The sequence below is a fragment of the Eschrichtius robustus genome, chromosome 20, assembly GCF_028021215.1.
Source record: "Eschrichtius robustus isolate mEscRob2 chromosome 20, mEscRob2.pri, whole genome shotgun sequence".
Lineage (NCBI taxonomy): Eukaryota > Metazoa > Chordata > Mammalia > Artiodactyla > Eschrichtiidae > Eschrichtius > Eschrichtius robustus.
The window spans coordinates 64,099,637-64,123,562 of record NC_090843.1 but is presented as its reverse complement, the minus strand read 5'-3'; the positions used below and the strand labels follow the sequence as shown (position 1 = coordinate 64,123,562).

The 23,926-nt window shown below is 37.3% G+C and overlaps 1 protein-coding gene across 1 annotated transcript; it reads right to left on the bottom strand.

Moving 5' to 3' along the window:
* Positions 1-4,320: 4,320 nt before the first annotated feature.
* On the bottom strand, positions 4,321-23,910 carry ZNF624 (zinc finger protein 624). The gene is given in 7 exon segments (XM_068530042.1): positions 4,321-4,513; positions 4,515-6,628; positions 12,270-12,365; positions 13,088-13,214; positions 16,500-16,565; positions 19,213-19,301; positions 23,845-23,910. Coding segments are annotated over 6 exon segments (2,595 nt in total). The 5' UTR covers positions 19,300-19,301; positions 23,845-23,910; the 3' UTR covers positions 4,321-4,408.
* Between the last annotated feature and the right edge of the window lie 16 nt (positions 23,911-23,926).

Sequence of the window (23,926 nt, the reverse complement as noted above, 5' to 3'; positions counted from 1 at the left end):
TGAAGACAGAAAGGATGATAGTCTCCAGGGGCTAAGAGAAGCGGGTAATGTGGAGTTATTGTTTAATGAATATTGAGTTTCAGCTTAGAAAAATGAAGAGTTTTGGATGGTGGTGATGGCTACAACAACATGAATGTACTTAATATCACTGAATTGTACACTTTAAAATGGTTCAGATGGTAAATTTTATGTTATGTGTATTTTACCACAATTTTTAAAATAAAAAAATCAATCTGTAAAATTCAACCACATTAATACGATGAGAAAAACCATATGGTCATCTCAATAGCTACAAACTACGTATCTGATGAAATTCAATACCTGTCCATGATAAGAAATCTCAGCAAACTAGGATTTAAGGAGAATTTCCTTAATCTCATAGAGATTATCTACAAATTTATACCTCATATCATTTCTAATGGAATGTTTAAGATTTTCCTTTAAATTCTGGGAAAAAGGCAAGGATGTCTACAATCATTACTTTTGAAGGACCTAGCCAGTGCAATAAAGCAAGAAAAAAATGGCATAAATATTGGAAAGGGTGAGGTAAGAAAGATTTTACTTTATCACAGGTGACACATTGTGTACGTAGAAAGTCCGAAAGAATGAACCAACTATTATAATTAACAAGTGAATTTAGGAAGGTCATTGGATATAAGGTCAGTGTAAAAAAATCTATTATATATAATATTATTACTTATTACATATTATATATTTAATATATATAGTTATGTATTATATATATTAGCAAAAGTCAGAAAATGAAATTAATAGCCTTTACAGAATCACCAAAACATCAAATATATAATAACCTTAAAAATATTCAAAATTTTAATTGAAAAAATACAAAAATTACTAAAATTAAAAGATGTGTATAAATGAAAAGGTATGGCCTGCTCATAGATTGGATGTCTCAATATTGTTAAGGTACCCATTCTTCCAAAATTAATCTATATATTTGATGTAATATCCATTGAAATCACTACTTTTTATGGTGGAGTAACTGATAAAATAATCATTCAAAAATGCATATGAAAATGCCAAGGACATAGAATTACAGTGACAATTTTGAATAAGAAGAACAAAATTAGAAGACATATACCACCAGATGCCAAGATTTACTATCAATCTGTTTTCACTAAAAATATTTGGTATTCAACAGAACAATGAATCAGAATAGATAATCTAGAAATAGACCCCCTCACATAATCTGACCATCTGACTTATCACAAGGGTACCCAAGGGGGAGGGGAAAAGATGGTCTTTTCAATAAATGATGTTGAATAAATTGTATATTTGCATGGAAAATATTAAATTGACCTCTTCTCTACACCACACATAAAAATAAATATCAGATGGATTGTAGCCTAAAAGTGAAAAGTAAAACAGTAGCTATGCAAAAGTAAATGCAGGAAAATATCCTATGACTTTGAGTTAGAAAAAGATTTCTTAAACTAGGCACAAAAAAGCAGTAATCATAAAAGAAAAGATTGTTGAATTATTCATCAAAGTTAAAGACTTCTGTCCATCAAAAGACAACATTTAGAGAGTGAAAAGACAAGATACTGATGAGTAGATATTTGTAATACAAATATCTAAAAAATACCTTGTATCCAGAATAAAGAATCCTACAAATAAAGAGTTATCAATAAAAATGGGCAAAAGTCTTGAACAGGCACTTCTCAAAAGAGGATATTCCAAAAGCCAATACACACCTAAAAGGGGACTCAACATCAGTAGAGAGTAAGGAAATGAAATTAGACCTGTAACGAGATACCACTACACACGGGAACCAGGCTTTGGCACCTTAGCAGTTCATGGAAACTGCTCTAGCAAAGGTGCCCTGTATCATCTCCATCCCCTAACCTGATGGACACCTTTCAGTTCTTATGTCACTTGAACCTGCTGACCTTACTCCTCCTCTACCTTCTAAGGCAGGGAAGGGAGACGGGGTTTAGGTGTGGTGAGGGTTTGAAGGTAGATACGAGCAGCCAACAAAGTTGGCATCAAGTCATGTAGACTGTTTGACAATAGAGTTTCTCAAGGATAGTATTTCAAGGTCAGACCCTCAAACTTTCCAATCAGAAAGTGGTACATTTTGTCCAAAGTAGACACATCTCCTGGTAATAGTTAATAAAATTTCACTATTAAAATTCAATCAGAAATAGTCATTTCAACCACAATGTCAAATTATTCATTTTAAAATGGGAGACAGCTCACATCAGTCACCCAATATCCCCTTCCCAATATTAAAGACTCATCCTAGCATTGTGGGAGGAGTATTTGATTTTCTTTCCTTCAGTCTCCACTGAAGTGTAGCTCTACATGCCTTGTCCTTTTCAGATATCAGGTCCGCGGTCTCTTAGGGCCTTCCAGTACCAGGATCACAGCCTCTGGGTTCCCATTTTGACTCCAGGACTCTCTTAGTATTTCTAGAACTTCCAAGCTTTTATACATGGACTTTGGAGTTCTTGGCTGTTTCCCTCTCTATACTCCATCACGCAATGTTCTGCGGGGCTGTACACAGACCTTTTCACCATTGTGATCTTCCCTTTGGTGCCATGTTGAAAGTGGAACTTGTCTCTGAAGCTTGCAAGTCTTCTGGTCTATAACCTGGACACAAGTTCCAGATATTCTCGGATATGTTTTTCATCTACCTGAAATTTCTATTACCTCCTCCAAATGAAACTGAGAGGTGGGGGGTGGTGAAGTGCTGGATAACTTCTTTGGAATCTAGGTGGTATCAAGACCAGTTTCCATGCTCTTAGATCCATGACCACTCCTGCCCTGCCAAGGTATATCCGGCACCTAGGGTAATTCCTGGGCTATAACAGGTGTCTAGTAAATTAGCTTCACAAAAATAGGTTTTTCATGTTTATATAAATATTACATGCTCATTGGAAAGAAAAACTGAAAAATACAGAAAAGCAGAGAGAGGTAAAACAAACAAAAAACACTGGCTTCTGCAACAAATCTAAAACAACTGTCATTAACTTTTTGGAGACTGTCCCTTCATTCATGGCTATCAAAACTTCACACAAATACATAGTTTCATACCATACATACTGCATTTACATTCTTCTATTTTCCTAGTTTTCCCCCCCCACTTATATCACTGCTTCTCCTTTTCTCCCTCCCTTCAAGGTAACCAATATTAACAGCCTGATGTATATTCTTCCATACTTGTTACCATGCTCATCTAATCACATGCACACATATATGCATACATAAATGCATGTGACCATTACTTTAACAAAAAACGAAATCTTGTACATATACATCTCTGTAATAAAGCAATTACTTATCAAAAAATTGTGGAAATACCTTGAAGTCAACTAGTGTAGCTATAACTCATTTTAAAAGTTACCCTCATGCTTTTCCATGGTATGGCTATATCACAATTTATTCACCCATTCCCCTATTAATTGGCATTCACTTTGTCTCCAGTTGGGTTTCTTCTTTGTCTCTACAAACAATACTTTAATAAACATCCTTATTTATACATATGCCTTTGCACTGATGCTATTATTTCTGTAGGGCAGATTCCCCAAAAGTGAGACTGCTGGGTCAAAGTGCTTTCAAAATTTTACTTAAGAATTTAAAAAATATATACCGCTGGATTGCTGGTGGAAATATAAGTTGATATAACCATTTGGTAAGAGTATATGGTTTGCCAAACTCCACTAGCAAAAGACCTTTTAATTTTTGCCAACTCCATGAAGTGGAAGTAACATATTATGGGTTGTTTCAATTTGCATTTCCCTGAGTATTGTTTATTTAGGTTCATAATATTTTCATAGGTTAATGCATTTGGAGTTGTTCTTCTATGAATAGCCATCTAGTCCAGACAGATTAAAACTTCAATGTAAAAAATAAAATTATCAAAATATTAGAAACAAATTTAGGAGACTATAGATAACCTGGGGATTACTAAAAGAGTAAATACAGAATATAAAAAGGAAAAGATGTAAATATTTTACTATGAAAAATTAAAGACTTAAAAATCTTTTACTACATAAAAAGGTACAAATACTAGGTTAAGAAAAACATTTGCAACACATATGACAAATGATTAATATCTCAACTATATTAAGAGCACCTCCAGATTTATAAGAAATATAGATAAACCAATAAGAAAATCAGCAAAAAAAAATATAGGCAATTCATCGAAGATAATTTGTTAAATGAATAAAATATGAAATTTGGATGAAGGCCTTCATTTGCCCTTTTAATTATGAATTTTCTTATAACTTCTAAGATTTAATATGACCAACTGCTTTTCTACATTCTTATATTTATGAAGTGTGTACTTTCTGGCAAATTGCTCCTGAACATTTTCCCACATTCATAAAATATACAGTTTATAAGATTCTTGTCATATCTGGATGATAATTTACTGTCCTCTATATTAATTGAGCTTCTCTCTGATGTATTCTTTGATGTACAGTAAGGCTTGAGCTACTCCTAAAGGCTTTTCCACACTCACTACATTTATAGGGTTTTTCTCCAGTGTGCATCCTCAGATGTACAGTGAAGTCTGAGTTAGTTCTGAAGGCTTTTCCACATTCTTCACATCTATAGGGCCTCTCCCCAGTATGAATTCTCTGATGTAGAGTTAGCTGTGATAGAGTAATACAACCTTTCCCACATTCCTTACATGTATAGGGCTTTTCTCCAGTATGTGTTCTCCAATGCACTGTAAGGTATGAACCTCTCCTGAAGGCTTTTCCACAGACATCACACTTATAGGGTTTCTCTCCACTATGAATTTTCTGGTGTTCTGTGACGTGTACCATCTGGCTAAATGCTTTGCCACAGTCATTACATTTAAATGGTTTCTCCCCGGTATGTGTCCTTTGGTGGGTATTAAAGCCTGAGTTACTTGTGAAAACCTTCCCACACTCATTACATTTATAGGGTTTTTCTCCAGTATGCCTTCTTTGATGCACAGTAAGCTGTGATGTATTAGTGAAAGCTTTCTCACATTCATTACACTTATATGGTTTTTCTCCAGTATGGGTCCTTTGATGTACAATAAGGTATGACTTAGTTCTGAAGGATTTTCCACAATCATAGCAGTTGTAAGGTTTCACACCAGCATGAATTTTCTGGTGCTCCTTGAGATTTACCATCTTGGTAAATGCCCTCTCACAGTCAGTACATTTATATGGTTTCTCTCCAGTATGAATCCTCTGATGTACAGTTAAGTGTGATTTTATTCTGAAAGATTCCCCACATTCATTACAGAGATAAGGTTTCTCCTCAGTATGAATTCGCTGATGTATAATTAGAGATGAAGAACGCATGAAGGCCTTTCCACATTCATTACATTTATAAGGTTTCTCTCCTGTATGCATTCTGTGGTGTACAGTAAGGCATGAATAATTAATGAACGCTTTCCCACATTCGCTACATTTATAGGGTTTTTCTCCTGTATGAATCCTCTGATGTTCTGTGAAATTTGCTATACGATTGAATGCTTTCCCACATTCATTACATTCATAGGGTTTTTCTCCAGTATGAGTTCTTATATGTACAATAAGGCTTGAATTACTTCTATAGGCTTTTCCACACTCATTACATCTAAAGGGTTTCTCTCCAGTATGAATTCTCTGATGAACATTGAAGATTGTGGTATTCTTGAAAGATTTCCCACACTCTATGCATTTATATGGTTTCTCTTCAGTATGGGTCTTCTGATGTACACTAAGATATGACTTATTCCTAAAGGCTTTCCCACAATCATTACATTTGTAGGGTTTTTCTCCATTGTGAGTTTCCTGATGTCTTGCAAGTTTTGATTTATCACCAAAAGCTTTCCCACATTCACTACATTTATAGGGCTTCTCTCCAGTTTGAATTCTCTGGTGTTGATTAAGGCGGGCACACTGGCTGAAAGATTTTCCACAGACATTACACTGATAAGGTTTCTCCTTAGTATGAATTCTCTGATGCACCATAAGGGATGAAGAAGCAATGAAGGCCTTTCCACATTCATTACATTTATAGGGCTTTTCTCCAGTGTGAATTTTTTTATGTTGACTAAGATATGAAGGCTGGCTGAACATTTTCCCACATTCATTGCATTCATAAGGTTTTTCTTTAGTGTGAGTTCTCTGATGTTGAATGAGTAATGACCTATAACGGAAGGCCTTTTCACATGTACTACATTTATAGGGTTTTTCTTTATTATTGTTTTTTTTCTCTACAGTGAGTTCTGAAGCAGGGCTTATGACTTTGTTGCCTTCTGTATCCTTGCACATTTTCTTCCCCAGATGGGTATCTGTAATCAAATCTAAATTCTCTGTAAAATTTTCCTCATGTGTTTGGTATTTGCTGTGGGGCTCTTCTGTGGTAACTCCTGGTTCTGGAAAAAGAACAGATCCAAATCTAAAGCCTTTTTGAAGAGTGGGAATTTTCTTGTGTTTAACTATTCTTTGACTCAAATGACTTTCTTGACTATGTTGCAATCTCAATATCCTGTCACTCCATTTCCATAATCCTCCCATTTTGGTGTCCCATAGACCATTCTCTATGAGTTTCTCTACTATGGTCTCCTGTGATAAACATTCTTCAGAAATATTCTCTGTTGGTATAGCATTCTTGGTTGTAGGTTTGGTCTCCAACTCTGGGAGGAAAAGAGAGAGAAATCAAATGACTCCTATTTCCTAGGTTGAGGATATCACACTAAACAGGAAAACAAAAGGGAAGCTTGAATTGGTAACGAATATATGTTTTTAACTGCTTCCAAACTGCCCTTGTTTTCTAGGAAGGAGGAGATTGCGTTAAGGAAGGCTGACTGAGCAAAGAACCAAAGCAGTAAATTCGAGTTTTTATCCTATTAAAAAAAATTCATTTGTGGTAACCCTTCCACAATCCAAGTTTCTCAAATATTTCCTCCTTTTCTCATTCGTTTTAGAGTCAAATTCTTTAGAGAGCAGTCTTCCTAAGTTGTAACTACTTCCTTGCTTCCCACTTACTCCACAAACCAGACATTCACCCTAAATAATACTTTTTACTTGTTCTCATTCTTTGTTCACTACTTTTTAAAAATTTATTTTATTTTATTTATTTTTGGCTGCATTGGGTCTTTGCTGCTGTGCACAGGTTTTCTCTAGTCGCAGCGAGTGGGAGCTACTCTTCGTTGCAGTGTGCAGGCTTCTCATTGCGGTGGCTTCTCTTGTTGCAGAACATGGGCTCTGGGTGCGTGGGCTTCAGTAGTTGTGGCACGTGGGCTCAGTAGTTGTGGCTCGTGGACTCTAGAGCGCAGGCTCAGTAGTTGTGGTGCACAGGCTTTGTTGTTCTGCGGCATGTGGGATCTTCCAGGACCAAGGCTTGAACCCGTGTCCCCTGCTTTGGCAGGCGGATTCTTAACCACTGTGCCACCAGGGAAGCCCTGTTCAGTAGCTTTTTCGTGAGGGCTTTCTCAAATTTCCCTGTCAGAATAGCTTTTTCAAGTCTTTATATGTACCTTTTTTTTTTCTTTCGATTTAGATTTTTTTTCATTTAAAAAAATTTATTTATTTATATTGAAGTATAGTTGATTTACAATTTTGTGTTAATTACTGCTGTACAGCAAAGTGATTCAGTTATACATATATATATATATATATATATATACACATTCCTTTTAAAAAATATCCTTTTCTATATGTAACTATAGAACATTTGTGGAAGAAGACACTTTGATTTTTCAGAAAGTAGGTTGAACAAGCTAGTCAAAATTAATACAGTTGTGAATATTACAAATAGTGATAATTACTATTAGCAAGGGTAGTTTTGCAACCTTTTTATGGGTCTTAAGAACATATCTGACAGTTTCAAAATTTTCTTAAACAATTATACTGGGGGGTAGCGGTCTTACAATTTGTTTGTATATGCGAACTTAATATTTTACTTTTTAGAACACTTTTAAACTTCTTATAAATTTCTAATTTATTTCCAGGTAATCATATCTAAATGTTTTTTAAAAATTGAATCAAAATCTTCTGTGGTTAGTAAAATGGCTTTATGACTTTAAAACTCAAGGTAAGTAGAACTTTTAATGGATTCACAGGGCTAGACAAAGATTTGAACTCAGGGTCACCAAAAAAGAAAACTCTAGAACCCAAGGACTAAAACCCAGCTCATTTAAATGTCCAATTCAATTAAGGTGACAGGAATTTTTTTTTAGGCAAAAAGAAAAATGGAGAGAATATAACACCAGCAGATCTGAATAAAGGAGAATATTAAAGGGCATTCTTTAAGTAGAAGAAAAATAATCCTAGGTAAAAGTTCAGAAATGAAGAAAAAAATGAAGAGAAAGAGAAGGTAAACATCGGTAAATCTGAATGAATATTGACTGCATACAAATTAATAATAATATGAGATTTGACATATATAGAATTAAAATACATAACTTCATTAATGTATAATTGAGGTTAAACTGAATAAGCTGTTCAAGATTCTTGTATTGTTTGGGAAAATCTGTAACCACTAAACAAATAACTTAAAAATTTATAATTACCAACTGATTACAAGGGGAATAGAAAAACAAAAGATGATAAATCAAAAGGAAGGCATGAATGGGAAGAAAAAGAATATAGAAAAGGCAAGATACTCTCACAGTTAGAGGGTAGATTTAAACATTATATAATTGTATTATGTACAAATGGATTAAAAACTCCAGAAGATACAGACTGTCGGATTAGTTAAAACAAAAATTAACAAAATGCAATTATAAGAGAAATAAAATACAAAGATACATAGAAGATGACAGTAAGCAGATAAAAAAAGATATATCATATATACAATAAAAAGAATGATGCTATAGTAATATTAGTATCAGGCAAAATAGACTTTAAGGCAAAAACAATTTACAAAGATAAAGAAGACACTTCATAATGATAAAAGATCCAATTTACCAGAAAGATATAACAATTCTAACTTTGTTTTTACCTAAGAACACAGCTTCAAAATACATAATGCAAAAATTAAAGAACTAAGACACAGACAGATCTATACTCACAGTGGGAGACTTAAAAAAAAATTTCTCAGTAACTGATAGAATAAGCTGACAATCAGCAAGAAGACAGACTTCAGCAACATAATTAACAAACTTGACATATCTAGAACAGCACTCAGTACCTAAATACTACACATTTTTCCAAGTGCACACAGAATATTTACAAAAATTGGCCAGGTGGCAAAGCAAATTTCAAGAAACCTGCAAAGACTGAAATCATACAGAGAATGTTTTCTGACCACAGTAGAACTTAAAACAACAAGATTATTAGAAAATCCCCATATAGTACAAAATTAAAGAAAATACCTCCAAATAACCTGAGGGCCAAAGACATCACACTGGAAATGATCAAATACTTTGAACTCAATAATTATGAAGGTGTTACATAAAAAAAGTATGGTAGTCTTGATAGCCTTAAATACATTAGCAAAAAAGAACGGCTAAATTCAATAAGTATCCAACTCAAGAAGTTAGAAAAGACCAGCAAATTAAACCCTAAGAAGGTAAAAACAATGAAAGAGAAGAAAGTAATGAAACAGAAATCAAATACACAGTAGCAAGGATTAAAAATTATTTTTTAAAAGCCAAATAAGATTGATAAATCCTAGCAAGACTGATTAAGATAAAAGAGAGAAGACAAAAAATTTAGTGTCAGGAATGAAAAAGGAGACATCCCTTCGGATCCATATAGTCATTTAAAAGATAAAGAGAGGATGTTATGCCCCCAAATTTAAATTTTATATTAAGTAGATGAATTCCTAGACAAACACAACTTATTAAACTGAAATAAAAAGAAATAGAAAATATGAATAGTCCTACAACTACAAAAGTAATAGAAGCTGTAATTAAACACCTTTCTCAATAAAAGCTTTAGGCCAACATGGTTTCCCTGGTGAATTCCATGAAATTTCTAACTTTCTCTCTCTCACAACTTTTTTTTCTTTTTAAAATATTTATTTACTTATTTATTTGGTTGCACCGGGTCTTAGTTGCGGCATGCATGTGGGCTCTAGTTCCCTGACTAGGGATAGAACCCGGGCCCCCTGCATTGGGAGTGTAGAGTCTTATCCACTGTGCCACCAGGGAAGTCCCTCACAACTCTTTCTTGTCCTCACTGTAAGCTGATGGCTCTCTTTATATTTTACTGAGAATAAAGAAGCTATCATCATAGGATGCCTCAATCTTCTCACCACCAGTTGACCTATATCTGCTCCCATCTTCTCCATCCTGCCTAGTGTTACTGCGGAAGAGGTGTCCTCCCTGCCTATCAAGGGTAAATCTCTCCTTTTCCATTCGTGATTTTATCCCCTTTCACTTTCTCAGACACTTTAGTTCTTCAGTGACCCTACCTTTGTCTTACAACATCAATTTCTCCCTCTCCACTGCAACATCATTCCTACCAGCACTTAAGCACGTCAGAAAAGTTTCCATCTCAAAAATAAAAGTTTTCTTTTTTTATTCCTTCTTTCTTCCAGCCACTGCCCCATTTCTCCTTCCCTCTTCATATGGAGGGGGGCTTTCTCTAGAGAGTCATCGAAACTATCTCTAATGTCTACCTTTCACTCACTCTCTAAAAATACATATATAATATTAGAGATATAAAAATAATATATGTAACACATGTACAAGTTATGGATGGCATCACAATAAAATAAATACGCAAATGATCTAGAATCCATTATTCCTTTCCATCTCCACCATCACCCTAATCAAAGTTACTATAGTCTCTTGCCTAGACTATTTTTTTATTTTTTTAATTAAAAAAATTTTTTTTGGCTGCGTTGGGTCTTTGTTGTGGCATGGGCTTTCTCTAGTTGCGGCGAGTGGGGGCTACTCTTCATTGTGGTGCACAGACTTCTCATCGTGTGGCTTCTTTTGTTGCAGAGCACGGGCTCTAGGTGAGCAGGCTTCAGTAGTTGTGGCTCACAGGCTTAGCTGCTCCGCGGCATGTGGGATCTTCCCGGACCAGGGCTTGAACCCGTGTCCCCTGCATTGGCAGGTGGATTCTTAACCACTGTGCCACCAGGGACATCCCTGCCTAGACTATTTTAACTACCTCTTTACTGATTACCTGCTTTATGCCCTTAAGTTCAATTTCCATCAACAGGGTTATTTCCCAAAGATCCTTGATTAAAACCTTTCAGTGCCTTCACACTCACTTTGATTAAAATCCACTCTCCTTAACATGGTCCACAGAGCCCTGAATAGGCAGTCTCCTGTCTGACTCTCTATCTTATTCTGTACCAGTCTCCCTCTCCTTATGCTTCAGTCAGGCAGCTTCCTCAGATTTCTAGAACTCAGTACATTACGTTCTGCTGTCTGGAATGCTCTTCTTCTTCTCTTGCCTTCTGGCTGGCTTCTTCTGACTCTTCAAGTTTCACCTTAAATGTCACCTCCTCAGAAGCCTTCCCCGACCACACTATCTGAAGGATAGTTACTCTTCCTTAGGATAGTAACCCAAGTTACTCTTTCGTATCCTCATGGCTAAGTTATTACAACCATTATTTAGCTTGTTTTTGTTTATTTACTTGTCAATTATCTATTTCTCAAAATTTAATCTTCATGAGAGAAGGGATCTGGTCCATCTTACTGCTGTAGACATAGTACTTAACTCAGTTCACAGTATACAGATAAGTATTAAATACTGATTGTTTAATATTAATAGATATTGGTTAAGTAGATAAATACTGTATTTTGATTCTCAACTGATTTACTGCTTGTATTCTCAATTAGTTAAGATTCTGGAGGACAGTAGGAGGGTTCCTCAAGTTTCAGCAGGCATGCAGGTGAAGAAAGTTAAATAATTAGTCAATGGGTTTAGCTTAAAAGAAATCAGTGATGATCCTTAAGAAAGCACTTTCAGGAAAGTTAATAAAGGAAGGGATATCAAATAATGGTAAAACAAATGAGAAAAGTGTAAGGTTAAATGGAGAGGACAGAACTGAAAGGGATATTTTATGCATGTTTGAATGAAGGAACAATTATGAAAATCATGTTCCCAAGAAAGTGAAGTAGGATGTGATGGGAACTAGAAGTAGAGGGCAGAGATGGCGGGAGAGGGAAAAGGACAGGGAAACAGAGGGAGACAGGGAGGGAAGGCAGGAGGGAGGGAGGGAGGTGTAGGGAGAGAGGAAGAGAGGGGGAGAATCTTTTCCTTCAAGATAGCTTTGAGCAAAGATACCCCCAAAATATGTCAGATGTTCTGCTCCATCCATGACCTACTGAATTCAAAGAAATCCCATCCTCCTGGTTCTTATTAACTCACCTGAATAGGGGGTTTTTGAAGTTTCTCTCACTACAGCCCATGGTCCTTTTCCATCCTCCAAATGAGATATCATGTCTGGTTTGGAAACTGCAAGCCCTGTTCAGAGAAAAATGAATAGGATTTGATTGTGCCTGTGAGCAAGAACTAGGGCCAAATTCAGTCTCAGCTCCTGATCTTCTGTGCAGAGTGGTTACTACAAGAAGTTCTAGAGGTGCACTGTCCAATGCAGCTGACAATAGTCACCTATGGATATTTAATTCTGAATTTAAATTAGTTAAAATTGTATAAAATTTAAAATTCAGTTCTTCAGTTGGACTAGCCAGATTTCAAATTCTCAACAGCCACAGTGTAGAGCCTACCACACTGGAAAGCACAAATACAAAACATTGCCATCACAGGAGAACATTCTACTGTACAGCAGTGTTGTAGAGAATTACAAAGGTACCTCAAAGAAGCTCAACACGATGATCCCAGGTTTGGGGATAATCTCAGTTTAGAAAGAAAATAGACATATTTGTTCCTTTCTTTCTAGAGGCACTGATAAGTCTTATGGAAGTGACTAGAAAAAACAGTCCTAAATCGGAGGGACTGTCAATGATCTCCAAGATTCCAATGAAATATGTATTTCTTACTCTACAATGGGCGAACCACTGAGTTAAGAGCAAGAGACGGCATAACTCCCAACAATATGCCCCTAAGATTATGAGATTTTAATGCTTAAATTCTAACCCAAAATTCAGTTAAGTACTTTAGAGGGTCCGTATCTTCAGTAAACCTGGTCCAGTGGGCAGATACATATACCTGGAGGTTACCCTTACCCAAGGAGACAAGATTCCTATAATTCTCTAGCATCACATCCTTGTGCAGTTTCCTCTGTGTAGGGTCCATCAACCTCCACTCTTCCAATGTGAAGTCTATAGCCACATCTTTAAATGTCACTGATTCCTAAAATAAATACAGAGATCACTCAGGGAGTGCACAGTTAGCCCTATTAGGCAGATTAATACATACAAAACTGGGGAAGAAAACTAGAAAACGAGTAGTTTCCAGCCAAATCATCTTTTCTCCCTCAAAATCCTGCCTTATGTATAATATCAACTCTTTTTCAGTTCTATTCTATAAAATATGGCTTAATAAAAGACACAGTTTATCATTCAGATTGTAGATATAGAATATTATAAGCTATTTATCTGAGAAAGAAAAATAAGAAATCATGGGACTTTGGGGAGCTTCTCTGGTCAGGATATAAAATATATGTATACATGTATATATGCTTGTAAAAAAAATCAAAGAATGAGCCATAAGATTGTTTTAATGGTTGGTTACCTATTGGAGGAAGGGGGAAACAGAGTGAAGAGGACTGGAATAGAAGCTAGATTCCCTTGAATATTTCTTGTTTTTTAGATTTGACTTTTGAACCATGTAAATATATTATTATAAAAGAAAAACTAAATAAAAAAAGCAATTTCTAAATATTAAAAGTAAAATGAAGCCAGCTGGTAGCATACACATTCATCAGAGAGGAACTATTTTGAGTATCTTTAAAACACAGTAATTTTTCTGTATATCTCTTGTGAGATATATCCTGAGGAGAAAAAGAACTGCAAAAAACTAAACAACACATTTTCAGTAAATAATCATTATTGTTGGTGGCAGTGATGGAAATGTTATTTTGTAACTGTTGCGTGTGTAGTGTTGGCTAAAGCAAATTAGTACTGATATCATTGAGAGCTAATAAATTTGACATGGGAGAAAGAAGATATAAATGTAATATCAATGAGATTATGTACAATGAGATTATGGACAATCCAAAATTGCATCGGAAATATCGGTATAAACTCATGAAGTATTTTAAGGAAAACAGGCCACATACTTCCTATCTTCGTCCATTCAATAGGTCTAGAAACAATAACCAGAAAGGTACCATTATGCAGTCTAGACTGTGGCCCCTACAGATTACTTTCCTCTACAAGAAACCAGGGCTTGGAACTTTCTGTCAAAATAAAAAGCACGGAAGCTATCAAACACTAGTACTAGGATCACGTCTGAGACTTGCGAGACAACTTCAAGAGGCTCTCACTGGCCAAAGATGGGACAATGTGAACATCCATAAGAACAATAACTGTAGTGGGCTTCAAAAATATCTAATACATTTAAAATTATGATTTCACTATAAAACTCTAAGGATACTCATTGATCATCTTTGGAGAATGCCTGGAAACTGGTAAATAAAGAGAAAGAATTAACCCTTTGCCCTTCTTTTCCTATGCAAAATACATATAGTTTGCACAGTTATAAAATGTAATCAGATGGTTGATGAGGGGAGGTTTCTCTTTATGGAAGTACGCCAGCTAATACGTGAACATGGAATGAAAAAATTAGAATATCATCATTTTGCTACCTCTAATGAATTAAAGGATTATCAGTGGCTGCTAACACGCCAAAGAGGCTTCAACTAGGCATTATGTAGCTTCTGGTAGTAGACACCAGAAATATGAAATACCAATGAAAAAAATTTTTAAAAAATCAAAATCTGAATCTGATCAAGCCTCTAGATTTAACTAACAATATAAAGGAAATACAGGAGACAGAAGTGCATGTTAAAAAAACCCCATGGGGATGCAATAAATAAAATCCATATTGTGTGAAATTCTAAATCAATGTTGTCCAACAGAAATATAATGCAAGTCACAAATGGAATTTTAAATTTTCTAGTAGTCACATTAAAAATAAAAAGAAACAGGTGAAATTAGTTTTAATAATATATTTTAGTTAGTCTAATATGTACAAAATATAATTTCAACATGCAATCAATGCAAAAATTATTAATGAGATAATTTACCATTATTTTTTGTATTAAGTCTTTGAAATATGATGTGTATTTTAAGTTAATAGTACATCTCAACTTGAACTAGTCACATTTCAGGTACTCAACAGCCACATGTGGCTAGTGGCTCCTGCATTGGACATCACAGCTCTAAAATACAAATGACTTGGTTTCTTCAGTAAATGATTACAAAGGGAAAAAAGGAGGGACGGGGAAACCTCTAGATTAAAAGTGACCTAAGAGACAATATCAGCTAATATGATTCAACTGGGGAAACAAATACCAAATTAATATGTGATAATATTAAGGCTTACTGTTCATTTTTTAGCTGTAATTATGGTATTATACTTAAAACTAAAAAAATCTGTTATAGATATATAATGAAATATTTATACATGAGATTATATAATGTCTTGGATTTGCTTCAAAATAACCAGTGAGGGAGGGTAGTATTACAGATGAAATATGATTGCCATGGGTGTTAACTGTTGAAGGTTCAATGGGATTCATCAAACTACTCTCTCTACTTTTGTGTAAGTATGGTTCATATTATTTGTCAGGTACTGATATGAAGGCTTTTAATGTAATGATTGAATCCTCACAATAAGGAAGGTGCTATTTACAGATAAGGAAAGTGAGGCATGGAGAGGTTAGGTGCCTTGCCTAAGTTCGCAGAAGACATAAACTCTCGATTCAAATCCAGGCAGTTTGGTTCCAAAATTCAAACTCATAAGCACTACACTCTATGACCTGGTAAATTAAGAACGCTACTTAGCTGACTAATCAGGCAAAGGTCTCAAGTTAGACTGTATTTGGCTAAGGTCTGCTCTGTATCGGAAGAAACTGATTTCCTCTGGAGTGTTTTTCTGCCATACAGATATGTATGCTTATCAAATTGTTTAAATCTTTTTATTTATTAGGACCTCAAAGTTTGTGAAGCATGTTTTATATAATTCTGCTAATAATAAAACATGGCTAATGTGAGAGATAATGACAGTTCATAAACTGTTAATATTGTTAATCACTTCACACATTAACTCAAATTATAATGAACTTACTTCGTTTGTTTTCTTTTCCCATCTGGAGCTAAGCCCCAGGAAAAATCTAAGAAGGCCCTCAGCTCTCACCTCTGGCTACCTTGAGGCTCTGCAAGCAAGAAGTGAAGTATGTGATACAGGATACTTTATCATTAGGAATTACAATGTGACCATCTGTCAAATTAGGGCTGCTACCACTGAGAGAAATAAAATCTGTCAAAATGACACTACCAGCCCTGGGGTTACCACACCTATCGAGCAAAATGGTTCTTATGGTGAACTTGCAATGTGCTGGAACATTAAGAATTAGGGCAGTAAAAGAGGTGCCGTCTCTTCATTCCCCTTAGATACAATGCCAAGTATTACCTTTACCAATTCTTGTTCTTCTGCCTGAAGGTGAAGATCTTCATTTGGCTGGGGAACTTCAGGACTCTAAGGGGATACAGGATAAGATCACTCAGTGACAGGCTGCCTATTACCTACAACACAGCCTCAGCAAGCACCACCAGTCCACTGTGGATGCGGTGTATATGAGATCACCTCTTCTACTGTTTTATTCAGGGATGAAATTAAGGTCCCATAGCAACATCCAATCATAATCTTCTTTCACCTCGTTTGAGACAATGACACACACAAGACTGAGAAAGATACAAATGCATAATTTTTAAAGGAGACTTTTAACAAATAACCTATCAAAACAAAAATAAACTTATAATAAAGGGTCTTAGATGCTACATAATTCTCCTTTTTCCTATGAGGATGAAATCTGTTTCTCAGAAATAATCTATCTTGCTCAAGAATAACATTCAAAACCTACTAACACCATCTGTTTTCTACAACTGAAAGATCATGTCTGGGGGTTGGGGGGGCCCTGTCTCAGTACTCTTTCAGAGAATATTTCAGGGACCTCTCACAACATTGCTTTCTTCCAAATCTTAGACACTATATGCCTATAAAGACCTGATTTCATAAATGAAATGAAATTTTACTATACCTTCTAGTAGTACTTACTGATTTTAGATTTTTGTGCCATTTTAAAAAGTTATCGGTAACAGAACTATTAAATTTCACTGAGAAAAATGTTATCTTAGTTCTTCCCTTTCAAGTTCTTATCTTAAAAAGTACAAATATTCAGCAGACTTCCTTGGTGGCACAGTGGTTAAGAATCCGCCTGCCAATGCAGGGAACACGGGTTCGAGCCCTGGTCCGGGAAGATCCCACATGCCGCGGAGCAACTAAGCCGGTGCGCCACAACTACTGAGCCTGCGCTCTAGAGCCCGTGAGCCACAACTACTGAAGACCGCGGGCTTAGAGCCGGTGTTCCGCAACAAGAGAAGCCACCGCAATGAGAAGCCCGCGCACCGCAACAAAGAGTAGCCCCCACTCGCTGCAACTAGAGAAAGCCCGTGCGCAGCAACAAAGACCCGACGCAGCCAAAAATAAATATATTAATTTAAAAAAAAAAGTACAAATATTCAGCTTCCAGAAAATTAAGGATGATGTGAACCTCAACCTCTGATAATTAGATATGTGTTTGATCCGGCCTATACTAGACAAATACTTTAGATCTACTGATAAAGTGAAACATTTTGGTTTTCATTTATCTTTTCAAGGGTATGTATTAAGAACTATTTACATGTTTTATATTCTTGCTACAAAAAATAAAAGATCACTACTACAAGTTATTATGGATCATTTCTGTAACAAATTATATTTGTTGGTACTACCTTTCTTCTGAATCTCCTATTTCAAAAAGTCACTTCTAGGGGCTTCCCTGGTGGCGCAGTGGTTGGGACTCTGCCTGCCAATGCAGGGGACACGGGTTCGGGCCCTTGTCTGGGAGGATCCCACGTGCCGCGGAGCGGCTGGGCCCGTGAGCCACAACTGCTGAGCCTGTGCGTCTGGAGCCTGTGCTCCGCAATGGGAGAGGCCGCGATAGTGAGAGGCCCGCGCACCGCGATGAAGAGTGGCCCCCACTTGCCACAATTAGGGAAAGCCCTCGCACAGAAACGAAGACCCAACACAGCCATAAATATAAATAAATAAATAAATAAATAAATAAAAAAGAACAGCAAACTTAAAAAAAAAAAAAAAAGTCACTTCTAAAACACAGCTTTAATCACATTAATACCCACCTCAAACACATCCAAACACACACACATACATATATACACTTAAATGTCTTCAGGGAAACATGAAAAGATTCAGCTTAATTATCTAAATTCCAGTCCTATCTTTCACAAATTTCCATCTTGAATCACTGGCTCACTCACTGTTCTCTGCCTCAGAGCCTTGCCTTCTCACCTGAAGTACCCTCACAAATAATTTACAACAACTTAAATCCCACTTGTAATTGGGTACCAGCTTAAATCTAACCATCCTCATGAGCTTTCCAAGACTGATTCAGCCCATACTAATATCCCATTTCTTTCCTTACAAAAGCACTCATCAGCTTTATCATACTGCTCAGTAACTATCATTCACCTAAATAAATTATGTAACTATTTCTTTTGTATGCCTTATCTCAGTGAGACTGTAAGCTCCCTACAGCCAAGCACTGTGTCTTAAACATCTTCTTTCTCTCCATGTCATCTATTAAGCTTGATCACTTCTTAATGGGTAGAAAAGAGGAGAACACTAAGAGTGGGCACAAGGGGAATGGTCCCTATGAATTAAGAGTGTGTGTATGTATGCACATGTATTGTTTTGTTCAAAATTTCCTAAACAAAATTTTCCAATTGGAAAATATTCCATTCTACTACCCCATAAATAACTGAAATTTCCTGGGAACAATACAAAGTTAACATCATAAGTAAATTTTCCAGACTGCCTATCATATCTAAAGATAGCACAGATTTTTTTTGCAAGATTACGTGTCTTGATACTTGTTTCAATATGCATAGTGAATCTTCCTATAGATTACAAGCTTTACTATGGTGAACCCAATTTTCATGGATCAAACAACTTGATTCAGTTACCAAAGGGAGTGTGGGTGAGGTAAAGTCACACGACTTCAGGAAAAGTAGCCGTGCTCTCAAAGCAGGACAACAGGTCAGAAGCAGAGGAAACCCCAACTTACCAGAGGTCCAACTGAGAAAACCACAGCAGCCATAATCTCTTCCTCTGGGCTCCCCTCTCTGGAAAGAGTGGAGTCCTGCAAAGACATATCTAAGAAACAGAAATAAGCCATGAAAACCAATCCTGCCTTGGAAATCTCAGACTTACCAAGTTGAAACCTTGACATTACAAATAAGTATGACCTTGCTAAAGAACACAAGATTAACCTGCGCGATCGGCGAGGAAATATGATTCTTACCAGTGTAGAGCTTGAGATTTTAATACCACAAAATGTAGTTACAGCTGGCAGATCAGACATTGTACAAGGAGCTTTGAAACTACTTTCTCACTTGACCATCACGTCACCCAATGGAAACTACATTCCCGTTCCACCGGTGAGGAAACTAAGGCTTAGAAAAACTAGACTACTGATATTTTACCCAAGTTGTGTAGGGTCCCAGATCAGTCTAGCTACAGGCCACGCCTGCCTCACTACCTCAACTTGCTGGGAAAGAAAACAATTCCATCTTCCCTTGCCACAACCACCGCCTCCTCTAACAGTGGAATAATCCAGTAATCTCTTTCTTCCCATCCTTCCTTGGAAGAGTCCACTCGTTAAAACTTCCACAGGCCACTGCTCCATGTAAAGAGAACACCATAACTCCAAAATTAAAAGATATTAGAAGTCTTGTACACGCCTCTCTCAGTCTCACATTCAAATAGATCTTTATCTATCCTTTCTATATCAGGCAAACCCAAATAGAAAGGAAGTAGGGATAACAATAATGATATAAGAGAAAGCGGAATCCAGTGCACAAAGCACTGAGCAGTAGTTCTTTTATACTGAAAATAGTTATATGCCTAATAAAGGCTTTACACTGTGGAGAAACAGGGTGGCAGAGATCTTGTTCAGATACCCCGGGCATTGATTCTGCCTTCTGTCTTTGGTTAAAGATATGGCCTTGCTGATGCTGAGTTTGGTTTGAAAACAAGAAGAGCCTGATGTTAGTAAACATTCTCTTAACAAGTGCATGGTTGCAGAATGATGCTGCAAGGCATATAAAAGGGCAGTGGCACAGTGAGAAATGAGCTTTCCAAATCTTGTGAAACTCTACTCTTTAATAAGAGTTTCTTAGGCAGTTTGACATTCTCACTACCCAGTAGAGCTTTTGGGGCCCAAAGGAATCTAGGCCGAATTATGCTGAATCTGTCCCTGCCTTATATGTACAATTTGCCTCCATTAAGAATCCACATCCGGCCCAGTGGGGAAAAAAAGAAAAAAAGAATCCACATCCAAGAGCTTTGTGCTCAAAAGTATAAAGACCAGCAGCATCAACACCACCAGAGAGCTTGTGACACATGCAAGACCTCAGGCCCAACTCCAGAAACTACTGAATCAGAATCAGCCTTTTGTTAAGATCTCTAGGTGATTCATATGCACACATTGAAGTTTAAGACACACTGATCTAAAATAGATCATTCCAATAAATTGGACAACCTAGAAGAAATGGATAAATTCCTAGAAACAGACAACCTACCAAGACTGAATCATGAGGAAATAGAAAACCTAACAGACTGATCACTAGTAAGGAGATTGAATCAGTAATCAAAACTCTCCCAATGAACAAAAGTCCAGGACCATATGGCTTCACTGGTGAATTCTACCAAATGTTTAAAAACTACCAATCCTGCTCAAACTCTTCCAAAAAATAGAAGAGAACACTTCCAAACTCATTTTATGAAACCAGCATTACCCTGATACCAAAACCAAGCAAGGGTACTATAAGAAAAGAAAATTATAGGCCAATATCCTTGATGAACACTGACACAAAAATCCTCAAAAAATATTAGCAAACTGAATTCAACAATGCATTAAAAGGATCATGTACCATGATCAAGTAGGATCTATTTCAGGGATGCGAGGATGGTTCAACATCTGCAAATCAACAAATGTGACATACCACATTAACACCATGCAGGATAAGAATCATATGATCCTCTCAACAGGGGTAGAAAAAGCATTTGACAAAATTCAACATCATTTATGATAAAAACTCTCAACAAAGTGGGTACAGAGGATATGTACCTCAACATAATATATGTTATGGGAAGCCCACATATTATTGGAAGTTCTAGACAGAGCAATTAGGCAAGAAAAAGAAATAAAATGCAACCAAATCAGAAAGGAAGAATTAAAATTGTCACTATTTGCAGATGACATGATTTTATATATAGAACCCCATAACAAATCCTGCCAAAAACTGTAGGAATTAGTGAACAAATGCAGTAAAGTTGGAGGATATACAATCAATATACAAAATCTGTTGTGCTTCTATACACTAATAATGAACTATCACAGAGAGAAATTAAGAAATCAATCTCATTTACAATTGCTTAAAAAAAGAATAAAATACCTAGGAATAAATTTAACCACGGAAGTGATTGGCTGGTATACATTGAAAACTTAAAGACATTAAGTGGAAAGATATTCCATGCTCATAGATTCGAAGAACTAATGTTGTTAAAATGTCCATACTACTCAAAGCAATCTAGAGATTCGATCCAGTATCCATCAAAATTCGCAAGGCATTTTTCACAGAAGTAGAACAAATAATTCTAAAATTTGTATAGAACCACAAAAGACCCCAAATTGTCAAAGCAATCCTGAGAAATAAGAACAAGGCTGGAGGCATCATGCGTCCTGATTTCAAACTATATCACAAAGCTACAGTAATCAAAACAGTATGGTATTGGAAAAAGAAGACACAGATCAATGGAACAGAATACAGTACAGAAATAAACCCACACATAAATTTACAATTAATTTACAACAAAGGAGCCAAGAATATACAATGGGGAAAGAACAGTCTCTTCAATAAATGGTGTTGGGGAAACTGGACAGCGACCTGCAAAAGAATGAAACTGGACCCCTAACTTACACCATACACGAAGATTAACTCCAAATGGATTAAGTAATTGAATATAAGGTCTGAAACCATAAAACTCCTAGAAGAAAACATAGGCAGTAAACTCCCTGACATCGATCTTGGCGATGACTTCTCAGGCACCAAAAGCAAAAATAAACAAGTGGGACTACATCAAACTAAAGCTTCTGCACAGCAAAGGGAAGTCCAGAAAATGAAAAGGCAACCTATGGAACAGGAGAAAATATTTGCAACTCATATATCTGATAAGGGGTTAATACCCAAAACATAAAAAGAACTCATACAACTCAACAGCAAAAAAGCAAACAATCTGATGTAAAAAATGGGCAGGGATGAATAGATATTTTTCCAAAGAGGACATACAGATGGCTAACAGGTACATGAACAGGTGCTCAACATCACTAATCATCAGGGAAATGCAAATCAAAACCACAATGAGATATCACCTCACATCTGTCAGTATGGCTATTATCAAAAAGACAAGACATAACAAGTGTTGGCAAAAACATGGAGCAGAGGGAACACTTTGCACCACTGGTGGGAATGTAAACTGGTGCAGCCATTATGGAAAACAGTATGGAGACTACTCCAAAAATTAAAAATATAACCACCATATTTTCCAGCAATTCCACTTCTGGGCATTTATCCGAAGGAAAAGAAAACACTAACTCCCAAAGGTATCTGCACCCCCTGTTACTTCAGCATCATTTACAACAGCCAAGACGTGGAAGCCACCTAAGTGTCCACTGATGCACGAATGCATAAACAAAAAGCGGCACGTGCCCACAGTGGATTAGCCACAAAAAAAGAGGAAATCCTGCCGTTTGTGACAACATGGGTGGACCTTGAGGGCATTAAGCTAGATGAAGCAAGTCACAGAAAGTGAAGCAAGTCACAGAAATAACGTGCAATCTCACTCATACGTGGAACCTAAAAACAAAACAAAACAAAACACCCGAGACTCATAGAGACAGACTGGTGGTTGGGAGGTGGTGGGAAAATGGGTGACGGTGGTCAAAAGGTACAAACTTCCAGGTATAAAATAACCCAGTCCTGGGGCTATAATGCACAGCACGGTGACTAGAGTTAACATTACTGTGTTGCGGGAATTCCCTGGCGGTCCAGTGGTTCGGACTGGGAGCTTTCACTGCCCTGGCCGGGGTTGGATTCCCTGGTCGGGGACCTGAGGTCCTGCAAGCTGCGCGGCTCAGCCCAAAAAACTTAAAAAACCCCCAAACTCCCCAAACTGTGTTGCATATTTGGAAGCTGAGCCTGCAGGAAAGGCTGCCTCCATTTCCCAAAGGCAGGAGAGGGGGGCACCAGTCAGAGCGCCGCTATCGAACTCCAGTCCCTCCGCTCGGGTGCAGAGCCCAGGATGGAGGTTCTCCCTCCTCCAGCCCGCCTGCTTCCCGCACCGCCCTTCTCGGCCCATTGGGTCCCCCTACTCCCTCAGTGCAGGCGCGGCCCCGGGAAGAGGGGAAGGTCCAGTGGCGCGCCCACCCTGCCCGGCCCCCCGACGCAGCGCTGCCAGGCCGCAGCCTTCTGAGGGAGGTCGGCCCCAGGCGCCTCTGGGGTGGGCGGGTCAGCTCGGGGGCTGGGGCTCCGCCGGGAGCGGCCCCGCCCCGGACGCAGCCGGGAGCCGAGCGCCAAGCGCCGAACGCCGAGGGAGGAGCGGCGGGGTCCCGGCCGGCGCCCGGGTCGACGAGTACCTGGCGGCCTCCTGAGGACAGGGCGCTCGCAGAGCAGTGCGGGAACGCTTCCAACAATGGCGCCGGCGGCCGGGCGGCCGCG